The sequence below is a fragment of the Malaclemys terrapin genome, chromosome 4 (genome assembly GCF_027887155.1).
Source record: "Malaclemys terrapin pileata isolate rMalTer1 chromosome 4, rMalTer1.hap1, whole genome shotgun sequence".
In the NCBI taxonomy this organism is placed as follows: Eukaryota; Metazoa; Chordata; order Testudines; family Emydidae; genus Malaclemys; species Malaclemys terrapin.
Window position 1 is genome coordinate 72048229 of NC_071508.1, and position 19807 is coordinate 72068035.

Sequence of the window (19807 nt, forward strand, 5' to 3'; positions counted from 1 at the left end):
TTCATGATAAAGAGATTGCACTACAGTACTTGTAATGGGGGAATTGAAAAATACTATGTCTTGTTTTTTTACAGTGCAAAAATTTGTAATAAAAATAAATATAAAGTGAGCACTGTACATTTTGTATTCTATGTTGTAATTAAAATCAATATAATCATTATAGTTGAAAATGTAGAAAACATCCAAAAATATTTAAATGGTATTCGATTGTTTAACAACATGATTAATCGTGATTACCTTTTTTAATCGCTTGACAGCCCTAATAATAATAATATCAAAAAGTAGAAAAACATCCTAAAATAAGTAATACATTTCAGTTGGTATACTATTGTTTAACAGTGCTATTAAAACTGCGATTAATCACTATTAATTTTTTAAATTGCGATTAATTTTTTTAGTTAATCACGTAAGTTAACTGCAATTAATAGACAGCCCTACTTATCACGTAATAAATGATGTCAATAGCAAAATTACTAATGACTTACAAAGCACCAAAAATTGGAGGATCTTAGAGCTGTCAGGTAAGTTGTATAATTTTATTACAACATTTCTGGTTAATTTAACAAGTAATTTAACAAATGCTATTAATACAGTTTTCTAAAGTAAGATCATGTTACAACTTGGAAAATCTGATCTGCAATTACTTCTGATAGAAAAGCTGATATTTCAGCCCCATATTTGATCTTGCAAACATTTATACAAAATTTTCCTCACACAGACACACTGCCATTAACAGAACTATGAATAATATGAGTATAGTTACTTGCATAAGTGTTCAGCCTGCATCAGTGTCCTACTACTAAGTATCATAATGATCTCAAATCTGCAACTGGATCCAATAGCATGGAGCTCTATACACAAGGAGCTCCCCACTGTACCTAATACAGGGGTTCATGCTAGTACACCCTACTATAAAATAAGGGCCTAAAATGGCAGCCTCCAGTGAAAGCCCACCATAGTCCTATTCTCTGGAGTTACCAATGCAGCAACAAGGATCTCTGCAAATGGCTTTGAAAGATACTATTCAAATATATCGTCATTTTTAGTAAACATTTATTCCAAGACTGTCCTTTGGTGGAAGGAATATTCAAGGTGTGGGGTGTTGTTGAGTTTTTTTGGTTTGGGTTTTTTTTTTTTTTTTGGGGGGGGGGGGGGAGAGAGAAGCGGGGTTACATAAAACCAAAAGAAAAAGAAAAAAAAACCTAATCTAGTCCCATTAGAATTTTTTAATGTAATCTCTAAAAAAAAAAAAATAGAGGTCAGAATTTGATTCTTAGCTATTTGTTTATGAAAATTAATCACTGCAAGTTGTGCAGTTTTCCTTTAAACTAGGTTACAAGGTAAATATGGAGTCAGCTATTAATACAAAGGAGAATGAAGAAAGAAGATTCTGTTAATATAAACAAAGAAAGAGGCATTGCAAGAGGAAAACAAGTTTAAAAACTAGCATTTGTTACATGTATTATTAAAAACCACATACCACCAACAGCAGCTGTTATAAGGTACTGTTGGCGATTTCCTCCAAAGAAAGGTCTACAGAGGAAAACAGCAACAGTACATTACAGGTTGTCACGGCTGGAACCTGCATGCACAAAACTGATGGGAAACTACGTTCTTATTGGCTGACCAAATCGCAGTGTAGGGTAGGAGTGGAGGGGGAAGGGACGTTGAGTGCTCATCAGGTGTAACGGCAGGAAAAAAGAAACAGAAAGGTCATGCATATCCCAAGGGGGAAAAACTGCAAAATTAAACAATGACTGGACACGAATGAAGTTTTACAACTGTTAATATTATTGCATAAGGACCTGTTTACAACACTCCTGAGATAAGTAGTACTTAAAATTAAGAAGGTTTATTCTCTTCTCAATGCCCAAGAAGTTACATGTATAAATCTTTCACAGAGAAGAGAATGGCCCTTGAAGATTTTGGGATTTACAGAATGAACTTTGAAATCCATCAGCTGAGTCTCAAAAACATTCAAGCTACAGATTAACAAAAGGCTATGCAAATTAATTAACTGGATTTATTTTATTTATAGATGGTGCACATTAACCTTTGTGCCTTCAATCCGCATTCCGATACCAAAGGGAAAAGAAGTTACGGTAAACTGCCATGGGGGGAGTAGGGGAACAAACCAAAATTAGTGTGAAATCTAACACTTAGACTTTTTCATAAGTTTGATTTTTCAAACAGAAAACATTTGTTTTTAATTTTACCATCATTGGTGACCATAAAATCTCAGATCACCTGGAATGGTGGTTTTGATATAATATTTAACATTTTAAACTAGCAATCTGTTGCCAGTTCTCTCTATTTGTCAGTATCAATGGCATGTCTGTTAGTACATCTCAAAATCTTTTTAAAATCCTGCTGGTTATTGACATTTACAGAGAAGCGCCAAATTTCATGTATATTTTGCCAAATCACAACTTTATATCCCATCACCAAATTTTAAACAATGCTACAACTCCCCATATCTTCTCCTCTAATTCGAGGCAAGCAGCCAAGCAGCTGCCATTTTCATCATCGATAACTCAATGCAGACATTAAGGTTCTGAAATAAATCCAACTAATGACCCCAAAGATAAGCAGCTCAGATTGCAAAAGCTAACAGAATAAAACATCCACCAATAAACATGATGCAAAGTGATGAATGTATGAAACAGACAGAGTCAAGGAAACAATCCAACTTACAAACTGAATTACAGTAACCACTTTATTCTGCTAACATCACTAGCTGCCTAAATCTCACTTGACTACAGAAGTGAGACACGGAGGAAAGATATCAATTTTGTCTGAACTGCACAAACAGATTTGTAATACCTGCTATGCTGGCATAATGATCTAGTTTCATCTTAAATACTTAAATTCACCTTCTCTCTCTTCTTCAATCTGTGCCACTCTCAGGGCTATGGCAGATTTCTCCTCTCTGGCTTGGTCATGCACCTCTTCTGATTCTGGTACAATCTCCTGCCACTCCAAAAGCTGACTCTGAAACTCATCCACACTGCCTGATTCACTGGCCTACAAGAGAAGTTGGACATGAAAAGAACATTTACCAAAATAAACGTAACAGACTGTAAACTATTCAGGCACAGAACTTTCACCTCTGTGCTTCACTTACAGCTTTATATAAATAACAAATACAATTAAGACCAACAAATAAAGTAGATAATTTTCTTTAACATTAAAACCATGTTAACAGAAGACCTTGTAAGTTTATCTAAGCCAAAGCTGCTTGTGGTCAACTTTTTTTTTTTTACTGAAAAGCTTTTTCAACAAAAATGGCTTACTGACCAGAACAAACACTGTATTTCCATTGAAAATCTTGTGGTCAAAATTGCTCACTTTTTGAAATTAAACATTTCCTTTTTTTAAAAAACACACACCCCTTTTTCCCCCCCAAATCACACAAAGAAAAAAGGGAAGGTTTTTTGTTCCCCCACCAAAATAAAGTTTATGGGGAAAAAAATTAAAAATAGTTTCAAAATTTTGCCATTAAAAATTTTAGTACAAAAAATTAATTTCCTTTGAATTTTTTGCAAAATACGGTTATGTTTTTCAGCCTGCTCTGCTGGTTCTACAGATATCAGAATTAACCAACAAGATCCAACATTCTCAGGGGCTATTTAGCAGACATTTCTAAAGTACCCCCTCCCTCTCACTTTTGTGTCTCACTATACATTTGTGATAGAAGATTTATTAGTTAATTATATCAATTTGTTTTTTACATTAAATAGTACCATTCTGACATCTCTTGAGTTATCTGTAACTAGATGAACATTAAACTGTTGAAAATTACATGGATTTTCTACATATGCAGGAATTCAATAGCACTTTCAAAACAATTTAAAACCTAGAGGCTTCTTAAGCTGAATGAATCCCAACTGGTGTCTCAATTCTGTATGCTAGTAAATTTAATTGTAACTCAAATTCAAGTTTCCAATAATACTGTTGTGAAGGCTATAGTTAGCACTGTGAAGCTAATCAACAATTCACATGAATCAACTTTGAATAGAAAACCTGTGAAGCTGCCCTCTTTGTAACTTGTTCGAGATCAGCTTGCAATTTTCGCTGCTGCTCTTCGTAGACTTCCAGCTTGGCCAGCAGTTCTTCTGCAAAAACAAATGAATTGGCTTCATTATTTGATGCCAAAACAACATGGTAAATCAGTAAATATCTAAAGAAAGAGTGGAAGCCCCAACTGAGATCACAGAATCATTTGGCTTGGAAGGTATCAATGATGGGCTTTGCAGTCCATCTCCCTACAAAATTAACTCAGATTATTATTAATACCAGTCAATGTTTTAAATCTACATCAATGACAATCAAAACTACAAAGGGAAGTACTATTACCCCCATTTTATAGATGGGGAACTGAGGCACAGAGATATAAAGTGACTTGTCCAATGTCAAACTGTAGCAGACCTGGAATCTAAACTCAGATCTCCTGAATCCATGTGCAGTGCCTTGTCTACATCACAGAAAACCACAGCAGTTTGCTTCAATGATACTTTCTGCTCAGAGAGGCCAACTCCAAAAGTGCATGTGTGTCAAAGACTCAGGTATAATACACAGGCGGTACTGAGGGGGGAAGCTTACACAGTAACTATCTGAAATACATGTAGCTGTATCCCTTGCTGCTATTCTGAATTTAATGAAAAAAATTTAACTTTGTAATCTCTGTAGAGTAAAGCAGAATAAATACACTGCCATTATGTAGTGTATTTCAATTTTAAAGCTGCCAAGTTGTCTTCCTTTGAAACCTTATCATAACAGAGACAAAAAAACCCTTTGTCTTTATTTTATTACAAGTTATCAGTTCAAAATCCAAGACGATAGAGTAAACCAAAAAAACCAGCACAATTGCTTTATTAATTATTTACCATTTTGAATTCTGAGTTCAGAAAACGCTTTCAGTTTTGACTGTAGTTCTTTCTTTTCAATTTCTAATTCTGAGATACAGTTCTTTAAGGCAGATATGTCATTATTCTTTGATGATAACTATAAAGAGAAACATTGTTAATTTCCTTCAAATGTACTGAAATGCCAAAATCAAGATAAAAAACAAAGCGAATACAATAGTTTCTTTAACCTTTTCTTTTTATAAGATTTTGAGGAACAAAATGTTTCTAAAATAGTCAAGTGCAATAGGTCACTGTAAACTGGCAGACCTCTTCCTTTGTGTTTAAGTTACAGACTATTACACTACTTATTAGAACATTCCCTTGTATTAACTTTTTGAATTCAGGAACATCAATCCTTTTCTATTCATATGTTAGGTATTTTCTAGAATCCCACTTAGTGGACCTTTTAGGCTGCATTTTAGTTTTTTAATCAAATCTACAATCACAACCCATTGTAAAACAGGCATATAATGTTAAATTAAAAATGTTACATGTACACTTTTCAGTTCATCCTCCAGCTGTTTGATTTTTGATTTGGACCAAGCCTTCATTTTAAGGAATTTAGCTTCAGATTTGCTGGCCTCTTCTGTTTTCAACTTCACTTGAGCTAGCAAACAAACACCACAATCATCATTTAGAATTCTAGTAAAAAGATCAATGTAATTACAACGCATATTTCAGGATTCAGCACCTTCTATTTACTCCACTACACTTGCAAAAATGTCTATGCTATAGTCATAGCTAGAAGGGAAAAGAGATTGTTTAAGAAATGCTAGGCCAAATTTAGATGTCATGTAACGTAATGTAATGTATCTAGTTTATTTCTAGGGCCGTCTTCTACATAGCATCTAAGAATCTCCCAAGTAATTAAAAAGTACCCACAACTCCTCCTCTACTAAAGTCAGTGAAGCTGTATCCAGTTTATACTAGGTCTGAATTTGGCACACAGTATACAGTGGAGTGACAGGAAGCTTTTCAAATATAAAAGTTACTCTTCGATGTAATACCTTCTAGCTGTTCCATCTTTTGTTTAGTTACAGTATCTACATCTATAGACTGTTCTGAGTTACTCTCTCCATTATTTCTTAATTCTGCCACTTGTTTCTGAAGCTGCAGCAGGGCTTGGTCTTTCTCCTGCAGCTCAGTTTCATGCTTCTCTTGGATCTCATGCACTTCAGCATTATGTTTCTCCTGGACCTTCGTCATCTCAAGTTCATGTTTCTCCATCATGTCTCTTAGCTGGGCTCTCATTACATGTTTCTCAGCATCCAGTTTAGATTGGAGATTCTCTTTCTCTGATTGAAGACGTTTCAGGTTTTCATTAATTTCCTGTATTAAAAAAGAAAATTGTTTCAGATTTTCTAGATATACCCCTAGGTGTTCCTCTGCACATGCAACACACTTTAAAAAGAGATCACTCAGGGCTGGTCAATTGGCAGCATAAGGCTCTGTCACATATATCTATGGTCTGAACTCCCTAGCAGTAGCTTGAAGATACAATGGAAGGTCTGCACTGCTCTAGTGCTAACTATATCCTGACTGGTTCTGTAGGAGGAAATATCCCCTTATAAAGAAGAAAGGGAATAAAAAGGGAAAAGGTCCTCTGGAAAAAACCCATATCATGCTCTGCTGAGTTCTGAAGACCAAAACTAAAAGAAGTTGACAGCCCCTGGCTACGGTCCCTTTTTAAAGCTCTTACTCAGGAAATTAGAGATGGAAAAAGTCTAAGGGTATGTCTACATTACGAGAGTAGTTCGATTTTACTTAAATCGAATTTGTGGAACGGATATTACAAAGTCGAACGTGTGTATCCACACTAAGGACAGTAATTCGACTTTGTGAGTCCACACTAACAGGGCAAGCGTCGACACTGGAAGCGGTGCATTGTGGGCAGCTATCCCACAGTTCCTGCAGTTCCCGTTGCCCACTGGAATTCTGGGTTGAGCCCCCAATGCCTGCTGGGGCAAAAAATGTGTTGAGGGTGGTTTTGGGTAACTGTCGTCATTCAACCGTCACTCCCGTCCTCCCTCCCTGAAAGCGCCGGCGGGCAATCACTTCACGCACTTTTCTGGTGAGTGATAGCGCGGACACCACAGCAGTGCGAGCATGGAGCCCACTGCAACCATCGCTGCAGTTATGGCCGTTGTCAACACCTCGCACCTTATCATCCACCTTTTTCAGAGGCAGATGCTGAGAAATCGGGCGAGGAGGCTACAGCAGCGCGGTGAGGACATAAGTCGGAGAGGGGCACAGACCTCTCACAAAGCACGGGACCCCGCGCCATGAACATCATGCTGGCAATGGGTCATGTTGATGCTGTGGAACGGCGATTCTGGGCCCAGGAAACAAGCACGGACTGGTGGGACCGCATAGTGCTGCAGGTCTGGGATGAATCACAGTGGCTGCGAAACTTTAGGATGCGTAAGGGAACTTTCCTGGAACTTTGTGAGTTGCTGTCCCCTGCCCTGAAGCACAAGGACACCTGGATGCGAGCAGCCCTGACTGTCCAGAAGCAAGTGGCCATAGCCCTCTGGAAGCTTGCAACGCCAGACAGCTACCGGTCAGTCGCAAACCACTTTGGTGTGGGCAAATCTACCATGGGGGTTGCTGTGATGCAAGCAGCCAACGCAATCGTTGAGCTTCTGCTGTCAAAGGTAGTGACCCTGGGAAACGTGCAGGTCATCATAGATGGCTTCACCGCGATGGGATTCCCAAACTGCGGTGGGGCTATAGATGGAACTCACATCCCTATCCTGGGACCGGACCACCAGGCCAGCCAGTACATTAACAGAAAGGGCTACTTTTCAATGGTGCTGCAAGCACTGGTGGACCACAGGGGACGTTTTACAAACATCAACGTCGGATGGCCGGGCAAGGTTCATGATGCTCGTGTTTTCAGGAACTCTGGTCTGTTTAGACGGCTGCAGGAAGGTATTTACTTCCCGGTCCACAAAATAACTGTTGGGGATGTGGAGATGCCTATAGTGATCCTCGGGGACCCTACCTACCTGCTAATGCCCTGGCTCATGAAGCCCTATACAGGTGCCCTGGACACTGAAAAAGAACTCTTCAACTACCGTCTGAGCCAGTGCAGAATGGTGGTGGAGTGTGCTTTTGGACGTCTCAAGGGGAGATGGAGAAGCTTACTGACTCGCTCTGATCTCAGCGAAACCAATATCCCCATTGTTATTGCAGCTTGCTGTGTGCTCCACAATCTGTGTGAGAGCAAGGGGCAGACCTTTATGGCGGGGTGGGAGGTTGAGGCAAATTGCCTGGCTGCTGATTACGCCCAGCCAGACAGCCGTGCGATTAGAAGAGCCCAGCGGGACTCGCTGTGCATCCGGGAAGCTTTGAAAGCTAGGTTCCTCAGTGAGCAGGGTAACCTGTGACTATTAAGTTTGTTTAAAAAGAAGCTGAACCTGCCCCCATTTCTTTACCCACTTAATGTTGACTATCCTCTGCAGTTACTTATCCCGTTCACCCCCTTCCAACACACGTTTAAAAATAAAATAAATGGAACTTTGTTAATTAACACTGTTTTCTTTATTACGGATTTCACAGTAAAGTGTTGAAACTGGGACGCAGACTGTGGTGGGGAGCGGGTGTAGTGATGGAAAGAACGCTTCTAAACTCGAGGAATGACAGGCTCCTGCTCTAGAGCGGTCCGCAGTGGTGGACTGGTTGTTTCAACGGAGCCTGCCACCCCTCCTTTTCAGGACTCTGTGTGTGGGGGTTATGTAACTTTGTGGCGGGGGAGGACGGTTACAGATCCCCTGCTGCGTGGCTCTGTGATCCAGGCTAAGGACCACTGCATAAGATCTCTAACCGCCCTCCCCTGCCACAAAGTCACATAGCCCCCCACACACACAGAACATGAAAACCACCTCCCAGACTGACCAGGGTGCCTAGTGACTGCAATGTGTGTGTGACCTTCTGCTGAACCTGCCCCCTGGTAAAGGTGACTGTCCTCTCCAATTACCAACCCCTTCCCCCCCTTCAAACACACTCTCCTCTAAAAGAACATGACGGAAACAGTAATTAACAGAAACGTATTTTTTATTAGCAACTACACAATTAGGGGATGAAACTGGGACGGGGGCTTGGGTGAGGCGGGAAGGAAAGGACTTATCAAATTTTTGGAAATGAAAGCCTTCTGGTACTTGAGCAGTCTGCAGGGGTGGAGTGATAGTTTTCACGGCCCCTACCGTCCCCCCTTCTTGGAACTTTGGGTAAGGGGGTATGGGACTTTGTGGCAGGGGAGGGTGGTTAGAGATAGACTGCAGCGGGGCTCTGTCCTCCTGCCTCCGGTCTTGCAGAACATCCACAAGGCGCCGGAGCGTGTCCGTTTGCTCCCTCATTAGTGCAAGCAGCGTTTGAGTCGCCTGCTGGTCTTCCTGCCGCCACCTCTCCTCCCGTTCGCTGTGTGATCGCTGGTATTGCGACATGTTCTCCCTCCACTGGGTCTGCTAGGCCGCCTCGGCTCGGGAGCAGCCCATAAGTTCTGAGAGCATGTTGTCCCATGTCCTTTTCTTTCTCCGCCTAATCTGCGCCAGCCTCTGGGAGGGGGATGCCGGGGTAGATCGGGAGACATTCGCAGCTGTGAGATGGGAAAAAGGGAGTGAATTCCTCACAAAGATACATTTTTGTGAACAATGAACATAGTCTTTCTCTGTGAAGAAGACCATGCACAGCACCTATCACATGCGCACTCGGGACAAGGTTGAATTTTTGGCCTTCGCATTCAGTGCCTGGGGTCTTGCAGTGGTGATCAGACAAGCGGGACAGGACAGCAGAATTCGGGTAGCAGGCTGACATGGTAAGCTGTAGACTTTTGGCTGCTTAAAACTTAATTTATAGCAGTGCCCTCCTTTCACGTTCAAAGCAATGCTCCTAGCGTTGGCCAGTTCCTGCTGCCGGCAATCCGGCAAGCATGAACTCTGCCCCTGTCCCACCCCCTCGCGGCTGTCCCCAGGAAAGATCCCTGTATGCTGTCCCTCTCCCGCCTCCACAGCGTGGCTGTAAACCGGGCAAGCAGTCCCAATACTAACATTCCCCTAATTCAAAGCAGGTCACCATGTGCGACATCACTCTGATGAGGATTTCTGACACAGAGAAAGACCGCATGCTGCGTGAAAGCCAGCAAAAACCAGGGCCGTATGCCATCATGCTCTGCAAGGCAATGATCCCAGAGTACTTGATGATAGCCTGGCACGGAAAAGTTTCCTACCACGGAGGATGCAATAAGGCCGCTCTCCCCAGGAACCTCATGCAAAGGCTTTCCAATTACCTCCAGGACAGCTTCGTGGAGATGTCCCATGAGGATTTCACCTCTATCCCCGGACATATAGACCTTATTTTCCAGTTGCTGCACTGGCAAGGACTAAAAAGTAGAGCGCCTAGGGCAAACTAATCATGATAAACCCATTGTTAATATTCCTGTTCTGTTCAAAATAAATGTTTACATGTTTAAAACACTTACCGACTGATCCTTCCCCTGATTCAGGGTCCGGGTTAACGCCTGGGGAGGGTTGGTAGGGGATCTCTGAGGGTGATGAAGAGATCCTGGCTGTCGGGGAAATCAGCATTGTAAGCGCTGTCGACTGCCTCGTCCTCCTCATCTCCTTCCTCATCTTCCCCGTCCGCTAACCTCTCCAATATCCCATCCTCAGAGTCCACGGTCAGTGGTGGGGTAGTGGTGGCGGCCGCACCTAGAATGGAATGCAGTGCCTCGTAGAAACGGCATGTCTGGGGCTGGGATCCGGAGCATCCGTTTGACTCTTTGGTCTTCTGGTACTCGTCTCAGCTCCTTGATTTTCACACGGCACTGCGTTGCATCCCGGCTGTATCCTCTCTCCGTCTTTGGAGATCTTCTCGCAGATCTTCACATTCTGTTTTTTTGATCGCAGCTCCGAAAGCACAAACTCATCGCACCACACAGCGATCAGATCCAAGACTCCCCGATCAGTCCATGCTGGGGCCCTCTTTCTATTCAGCGATTGCATGGTCACCTCTGCTGGAGAGCTCTGCATCGTTGCCAGTGCTGCTGAGCTCGCCACGATGTCCAAACAGGAAATGAGATTCAAACTGGCCAGACAGGAAAAGGAATTCAAATTTTCCCGGGGCTTTTCCTGTGTAGCTGGTCAGAGCATCCGAGCTCAGACTGCTGTCCAGAGCATCAACAGAGTGGTGCACTGTGGGATAGCTCCCGGAGCTATTAGCGTAGAATTCCATCCACACCTATCCTAATTCGACATAGCCATGTCGAATTTAGCGCTACTCCCCTCGTCGGGGAGGAGTTCAGAAATTGAATTAAAGAGACCTCTATGTCGAACTAAATAGCTTCGTTGTGTGGACGGGTGCAGGGTTAATTCAATTTAGCGCTGCTAAATTCGACATAACCTCCTAGTGTAGACCAGGCCTAAGTCATTTATAACCCATCCTTCTGGTCTTTCCCCTACATTATCTACTGTTTAGTCTAGTCCAGGGGTTATCAAACTTCATTACACCATGACCCCCTTCTGACAACAAAAATTACTACACGACCCCAGGAGGGGGGACCAAAGCCTGAGCCCACCCAAGCCCCGGGGGGGAGGGGAGGGGGGAAGGAGAAGAGAGGAGGAGAGGAACTGAAGCTGAGCAACGCTGCCCCGGCCGGGTTGGAAAGGGGGTGGCTTGTAACCTGGGCTTCAGGCAAGTCTAATGCCAGCCCTGGCAACCCCATTAAAACGGAGTTGCGACCCACTTTGGGGTCCCAACCCATAGTTTGAGAACCGGTGATCTAGTCCTTTCTATTTTTTGTAATTTTGTTTTTAGTGATTTCACATTAGCTGCTTGAGGCTAATAAAGAGGCAGAACAAGACTGCAGAATATATTTATAAATGAATAGCCAGCACAAATCAGACACCTATATGAAAAAACAAGTACTTTCATAATGAGCCCTAGACTATGCACTGTCTGGTAAACCTTGATCTAGAAAGTTTGGGATATGAAACTAACAGCACATTGTGTGTATCTGAGAATTAGGAAAGCAAATAGGATAGCATGACTGGAGAGCAAGATGGAAAAGTTCACTTGATTAAGATGAAATAATCACTGGGGAAACCTTCACATGTGCCCAACTCTTGGCCTTGGCCTCTCCATCTCCTCCTCCCCCCACCCCAGGGATTATTCCATCTTAAACAGCTGAACTTTTCCATCAGAGATATAGTAGACAACTCAGACAGTGTGTATAAAAAAATCACAAGGGAGATCCTGATATGCATACCCAATGACAATTTTGATTACCAGAGTAGAAACGGCTAAAAAAAATATCTTTCTTGGAAAATAATAGTCCAACAAGTGTTCTCGGTGCATACAGATTCAATGAAGGATGTGTATCTGTGTTCATGACTCTGGAAAGTCCTTAGAAGATGCTGTTCCAATAATTACACAGCTGGTAACAAAAGTATAAAGCATGCGAAAGATTGACAGCTTGCTGCCTGTATCAACAGCATTCACTATAGCCTGTTAAAGAACACTAAGTAAATGTTCTGCAGTCCAGCAAGATATATTAAGTATTTTAATCTGGAACATTTTCAGACATAAGTAGGTAAGTGGTGTTTTCCTAGCTCTCTTCTTGTGTATGCAAATATTTTCCCCAGGTTTCTTTAAAGGCCATGAGATTACAGTGGTATTCAACAAGCCTTACGGTGGATTTGTAAACAGAACTGCTACACACTGACTCAAAAAATATTATCAAGTATAAGCCCTTTTAAAAAAAAATTATCTTAAAACTAAAAGAAAAAGAAAAGAAAAGAAATATTCCATAAGGTGAGAACTTCAAAATGGAAACAATGACAAAGGTTAGTTAGTTTCCGTTCCTGTTCCACAAACCTTGAAATTGCAATAGGGAGTAATTTTATAGCAGCAGTAATCAAGCCACTTTTTTTCCCCCATCTACATCTGGCCAATTCTGACCTTGCTATCATGATCCATATTTTTGTTACCTCATGATCAATCTACTGCAATGTATTCTATATCCTCAAACCATTGAAACTGATGGAAAGTGTGGCAGCCCATCTAATTAAGTGAAATTTCCTGGAAAAAGCACTTTGCCCAGTGCTCCAGGACTTGCACTAGCTGCCTCCTATTGGTTTCTGGATAGAATTTAAGGTGTTGGTTTTGGCCTGCAATAATCTTTCCTAACCTCCCTGTCCCCACCCCATGTTTGTTTCTAATGCAGTAGCACTCAACAGCCCCAATCAGGGTCTGGGTTCCACTGCACAACAAGGCACTGTATATACACAAAGGAAGACAAAGTACCTTTTCCTCGGAAAGCCTACGATCTAGTTAGCTATTGTAGTTGCAAACAAGCGAAACACTCAAGCTGGAATCCTTAAAAGAGGGCTGCCAACTGGGCATTCTGATGGAGAGGCCCTCAGTTTTGCAATTCACTCCTCCTCCTTTGACCTGAAATAACCCCAATCTGTTGACATTAAGGATATATTGTAAAACACTCCTCTTATTCCAGGCTTCTGAGGGGATGGGGCCAAGCTAAGGGCTGGTGTTTGTGAGTGGGATGGAGTATTTGGGGGAGGGAGGGTGAAGGAAGGGCTGATTTTTATTTTATTTTCAGCTTGTTATTTTTTGGTTTGCATTTATACTTGTTGGCACAATGATTACTGAGTTTTTAACAAATGGCACCTACATAAAGTGTGTCTACCCAGTGCTGTTTGTATAAACTGGAATAAATAAAATCAAAGAACTTGTTTTTTAACTCATTAATTGACTAGACTATGAACACTCCATGTACAGTTTCTTACCTTCAGCAGCTGATCCCTGCCATCTAGTTCTTTCTGCAGCATGACTATCACCTGTGTCCTACCCAGCATGACTTCCTCCTTTTCATGTAGCTTCTGTTTCAACGCCTTTAGTAACTAGCCAAGGAAATAAAGGAATTACATTTTACAGGAAAGAAAAAATAAAAAGAGGCATTTCTTCCGTCTTCCCAAAATATCACCTGAGCTGTACTTCACAGAAGTGCGTTACCTATAACCTGCATTTTCTTCCTTGCCTATCCTCCTGCAGAGCTGCCCAAATCAAAGCAAGTCAGTGAGTTCCCATTGCCCACATACCTGTTCTAGATCAGCACTGGCATCAGATTTAGCAATTAATTTAAAGAGCTCTTGCTCATGTTTCTGGGCTTGTCCAGCTAGTTCCTTTTCCTTTTCCTGGATAATATTCTGAAACATGCGTATCTGAAAATAAATTATTCAAACTTAGTTTGAAACAAACCTCTAAAGCACACATACATGCATGACAGAATCATTAAAAAAATGCAACCAATTAAATGTACTAGTATTGACCATTCCAAGAACCAGATTCCATTCTCAGTTACACCAGTGTAAATCTAAAGTAACTCCAATGAAGCCAATGGAGTTTGACCAGAGTAAGTACAACTTTAGTAAGGGTAGAATTTTGCCCCTAGGGAATATCACACTGTAGTGAATGACCATTACAAATATAATGAAAGTATCTGCTTTTGTTTGGCCTGACACACCTCGACCCTCTTGCCTTGGTTGTTTCCCTTATGATTCTTTAACGTTTCATCTCTATACACACATGCCTGACCTTTGGCCACTTCTATCCTGGCTCTCCCAACCCTTCCCAAATTGAAGGCATGTAGGACAGCTACCTCCCCCTTAACTACTTGTTTTACATTTCCAAACTTGTCTTTCCTGATCACAAGTTTTGTCAGGAACAGATATAAAACCACAACGACCTGACCATTAACGAATATTAAAAAAAACGTTTTCTTTTTTAAGATGAACAGTCCTGTTACCTCCAGTGTTCCAGACAGATTTTTATTTGAATGATTACATTCTGCATCTTCAAAATAGCCTCTGTAATTTCACCTGGATATATTATTCTTTATTTCCGATCCCAAAATGATTAGCAGTACTGCAGGCCACTAAACAGCTGCAGTGACCTCTGTGGTGAAAATCAGCATTTCTGATGTGGGTAAAGTGATATCTAAATATAGTCTGTAAAGCACTTTGGGAGTATTGTGATGGAAAGTACTTTATCAATATAAGGGCTTAATCTTGGAGGTGCTCAGCAAACTCATCTCCCACTGAAATCAGGGAGCTGATCTCAGTGGGAGTTGAAGGTATTCAGCACCATTCAGGAATGGACACAATTGTTACTACACCACTACCTTGATATAACGCGACCCGATATAACACGAATTCGGATATAACGCGGTAAAGCTGCGCACTCCGGCAGATCAAAGCAAGTTCAATACGATTTTTTGGCTCCCGAGGACAGCGTTATATCGCGGTAGAGGTGTACTACTTGTAAACTGATTTGGTCTTTCACTTCCACATCTTTAAGGCACTTCAAGATTCTCTTGCCCATTCTCCCCTTAGTTAATCAGCTGTCTCAATTCTAACTAAGTTCTTTTATAACTCTATACAGCTCCTTTAGCAGCTGAACAAGAAAGCTGCTTTGATCAAATGAAGCAGAAAAAAAAAAGCACTAGTTTTATTTAATTGTGCTCAAAAGTGTGCCAAGGTACTTCACAGAACAAATAAAAAGGGGAGTCCCTGCCCTGAATAGCTAGTTTTAGACATGCTGTTAGGCTAGGGTCTAAATTAGGAGAAGGGATGATAGAGGACAAGGGTTATAGTAAGAGGACGACACTATTAGTCATGGGATGTACATATTTTGGTGGTGAATTCTGGGAGGAAGGGAGGGCAAAGAGGGATAAGTAGCTTTTCGATTTTAGCTCAGTTCAACTCATATCACCCAGTTACCCATTAGATTTCCTCTTCCCACCATGTTTAAATCCCCATTCATTTCAGTGACACAAGCCACCCATAGTACACTAAAAACTGTTTCCTAATTCATTGTTACATAAGCTCTAATTACCAGCTTGATCACTGTTGAACGGATCTTCAAAAAATCAAGAACTGCAGATGTAAATTAATTGTTGAGATATAGTGGTAACTGGTACATCCACTGTATCAACTCTGGGCATCAAAGAATTTACGATTTGTTCACCTACATTTTCTATATACATGGCTTCTCTTTCCTGGAAGTGATCTCTCTCTTTGCTCTGAAGGTTTTTAAGACTCTCAATCTGTTCCTGGAGTAGGCTACATCTTTCTTCACTATCTCCAACCTTCTTGGTAAGGTTTTGAACTAGAATCTGCATGCTCTGCAGTGAAGACTCTTTCACGGACAGCTGATTCTTTGGAGTGCAAGACATAAGACAATTAGAGAAATGTAACCTGGGCTAAAAAAAATGACAGCATCGTGAATTCATTAGGCTCTACACAGCTAAAGCTAGCTTAGAGTTAGTTTTCAACTTTTGTTTCAAGTTATCAGTGAAATTTGCCAGCTCATTCCAAAATATTACTAAGAATTATTTCAAGATGTTTTTGCCCAAGTTGAACTGGTAAAAAGTTATGCACAAATAAAAATTAATCAGCTTAACTGGAATTCATCAGAATAGGACTTTTCTCATGTAAGCAATGGTGCAAGACATAGGGGTATGCTCCTTAGTATAATGGAGCAGGATCCTTTGACTCTCGCATCTGGTGGGGGGAACCCAGATTTGCCACTTGAGCTGCCATTAACATAAACATATACTAATGCTATACCTTTAATTCTTCACTAGGGGCAAGCGTTTCTTTGGCAACGTTGCTTGAGTCGCATGCTAGCTGCAAATCAATGATGTAGGCTTCTTTTTCAGCTAGTTTCTTTTCCTTCTCTGCAAGCATGGCATCCATTTCAGCCCCTCGCTGATGCTGGGCCTCCAATTCAGCAATCTGGGAATGAAAAGATGACTATACTTGTAACTTACATTTCTATCACCCACCCTCTTCCAGGTTACTGAAAGTCAAGTTTCTGACATGATCAAATTTTGACTGCAATGGTATAACTATTCAGCCTGATATTGGCCCTATTATCCATGCAATTTCTGCACAATCAGCATTCCTACAGTTTTGCATCGCCAACAGAAATGTTCACAGGTGAGGCCTCTGTACAGCACAGCTACAGCCTGGGGGATGCTATCACTTGTTTAAATTTACTCCTGTTGTTGCCAAAAAAATACTAGGCCACAAAGAAAACAGAAGTCAGGCAGCATTTTCAGCCAGAATCAGAGAGTTGGCAAGCTACCATTATCCCTATTCACAGTGTTCCCAATTCCAACTATTTGTAAACCACAGCAAAAACAAATTTAAGGCCTAACTCCTCACCAATAAAATGAATGGCAAAACTTCCATTTCCTTCAATGGGGCAGGATCTGGCATTTAGCCTCTACTGATATCTCTACAGGCTATTTTCACAATACATCTGTTCAGTCTTTAAAAGTAATTCTACACTGAGTAGATGAAAAACCCTTGTTAACATCACATAAAATCCTACCTTTTTTTGTAGTTCTTCATTTTTGTGTGTGTTCTGGAGTTCTAGTTCTTCAACCCTCCTTCTAAGTACTAATAATTTCCCACGGTTAGCTGCAGCATTTTCCTGGTCACCATCTCTAGATACCTATATGTAAATAGGGAGATTTTAGCCTCTAAAGGCAAAATAAAAGATTCCCACAACTCCACTAATTCAGACAATACTGGAAGGCAAATTGTCATCCTACTTATGAAATACTACTGCATATTTCAGAGTTCCTCTCAGGACCCCAGTATTTTTAATGTCCCAACAAGATACTAAACAAAGAATCCACAGTATTTATGTCAAGTCTGTGCAAAACCGCCAAAGTTTAAGTATATCATGCTGACCACATATGCTGGATGGACATGCATTATCCTGTAAAAAAAGTCCACACATTTCTCTTGGCAAGCACAACCCACATAGCCAGGAAAGAACAGAAAAGAAAGGGATAGAGAGAGAAGAGGAAAAGGGTTACTGAGTCTATATCAAACTATCCTGAAGTAAAACATTACTACCTGGAATTCTGTAAAAAAAGTCCTAGATAACTAATTTGTAGAAATTATTTACAATTTACAATCACAAACCATGCATCTACAAATCTGACAACCTAATTATATGCTTTGCGAGCAAGGACCAGTGATCTTTATCATAGATCACAACTGTATTAGTAGGTTAACTGTTAAATTATGTATGCTTTGGAAGACATGCATAAAATCTATTAGCCCTATAAAGTTATGTCTAATTTCTCTAAAACAAAAAATATCTTTTAAGTATTAAATACAATTGTTTTACAAGCTGCATGTACAACAATTGTACTAATGTGCCAAACATCATGCTGTTTTAAAGAAATACTGATATATTTTTTAAAACATTTTTAAACCCGTTTATGATAAAACTTCAATTATTGAAATGAAAGATTCTTATCTAATTTAATTTGCCATTGTATTAGTTTTCACATTTGCCCTTGGATAATAAAAACTGACTAGACCCCTTCAGTTTTGCGAGTAGTTATTTTTAGGACTGTCAATTAACTACAGTTAACTCAAAAAATTAATCGCAATTAATTGTACTGTTAAACAATAAAATATCAATTAAAATTTATTAAATATTTTGGATGTTTTTCTACATTTTCAAATATATTGGTTTCTATTACAACACAGAATACAGAGTGGACAGTGCTCATTTTATATTATTATTTTCTATTACAAATATTTGCACTGTAAAAATGATAAACAAAAGAAATAGTATTTTTCAATTCACCTCATATAAGTACTGTAGTGCAAACTTACAAATGAAGATTTTTTTTTTTGTTATGTAACTGCACTCAAAAACAAAACAATGTAAAACTTTAGAGCAGCAGTTCTCAAACTTCATTGCACCGTGACTCCCTTCTGACAACAAAAATTACTACACGACCCCAGGAGGGGAGACCAAAGCCTGAGCCTGCCTGAGCCCTGCCATCCCGGGTGGGAGGGCCAAAGCCGAAGCTCCACAACCCCAGGCTGGGGGGCCCAAAGCCAAAGCACCAGACCCCAGCAAGTCTAATGCCAGCCCTCGTGAGCCAATTAAAATGAGGTCGTGACCCTCTCTGGGATCCCAACCCACAGTTTGAGAACTGCTACTTTAGAGCCTACAAGTCCACACCGCCCTTCTTCTTGTTCAGCCAATTGCTAAGACAAACAAGTTAGTTTACATTTATAGGCGATACTGCTGCCTGCTTATTTACAATGCCACCTGAAAGTGAGAACAGGCATTCGCATGGCACTTTTGTAGCCAGCGTTATAACCTATTTACATGCCAGATATGCTAAACATTTGTATGTCCCTTCATGCTTCGGCTACCATTCCGGAGGACATGCTTCCATGCTGATGATGTTTGTTAAAAAAATACAGTAGTGTGTTAATTAAATTTGTGACTGAACTCGTTGGGGGAGAATTGTATGTCCCCCTGCTCTGTTTTACCTGCATTCTGCCATATATTTCATGTTATAGCAATCTCAGATGATGACCCAGCACATGTTCATTTTAAGAACACTTTCACAGCAGATTTGACAAAACGCAAAGAAGTGTGAGATTTCTAAAAATAGCTACAGCACTCAACCCAAGGTTTAAGAATCTGAAGTGCCTTCCAAAATCTGAGAGGGATGAGGTGTGGAGCATGCTTTCAGAAGTCTTAAAAGAGCAACACTCCAATGCAAAAACTACAGAACCCGAACTACCAAAAGAGAATAAAACTTTCTGCTGGTGGCATCTGACTCAGATGATAAAAATGAACATCTGTCGGTGCGCTCTGCTGTGGATCTTTATTGAGCAGAACCCATCATCAGCATGGACGCATATCCTCTGGAATGGTGGTTGAAGCATAAAGGGACATAGGAATCTTCAACACACCTGGCACGTAAATATCTTGCGCCGCCAGCTACGACAGTGCCATGCGAATGCCCGTTCTCATTTTCAGGTGACATTGTAAAC

At 40.8% G+C, this 19807-nt stretch overlaps 1 protein-coding gene across 1 annotated transcript in view; it reads right to left on the minus strand.

Moving 5' to 3' along the window:
• LOC128837039 (golgin subfamily B member 1-like) overlaps positions 1 to 19807 on the minus strand; it is a 73955-nt gene that overhangs the window by 44431 nt on the left and 9717 nt on the right. The window contains exons 5-14 of the mRNA XM_054027861.1: positions 17319 to 17441; positions 16550 to 16717; positions 15952 to 16137; positions 14021 to 14143; positions 13709 to 13822; positions 5915 to 6236; positions 5399 to 5514; positions 4887 to 5004; positions 4024 to 4115; positions 2874 to 3024 (exon numbers count right to left, since the gene is read on the minus strand). Of these exons, the coding sequence (XP_053883836.1) occupies positions 2874 to 3024; positions 4024 to 4115; positions 4887 to 5004; positions 5399 to 5514; positions 5915 to 6236; positions 13709 to 13822; positions 14021 to 14143; positions 15952 to 16137; positions 16550 to 16717; positions 17319 to 17441 (1513 nt within the window). The remainder of the gene's footprint in view (positions 1 to 2873; positions 3025 to 4023; positions 4116 to 4886; positions 5005 to 5398; positions 5515 to 5914; positions 6237 to 13708; positions 13823 to 14020; positions 14144 to 15951; positions 16138 to 16549; positions 16718 to 17318; positions 17442 to 19807) is intronic.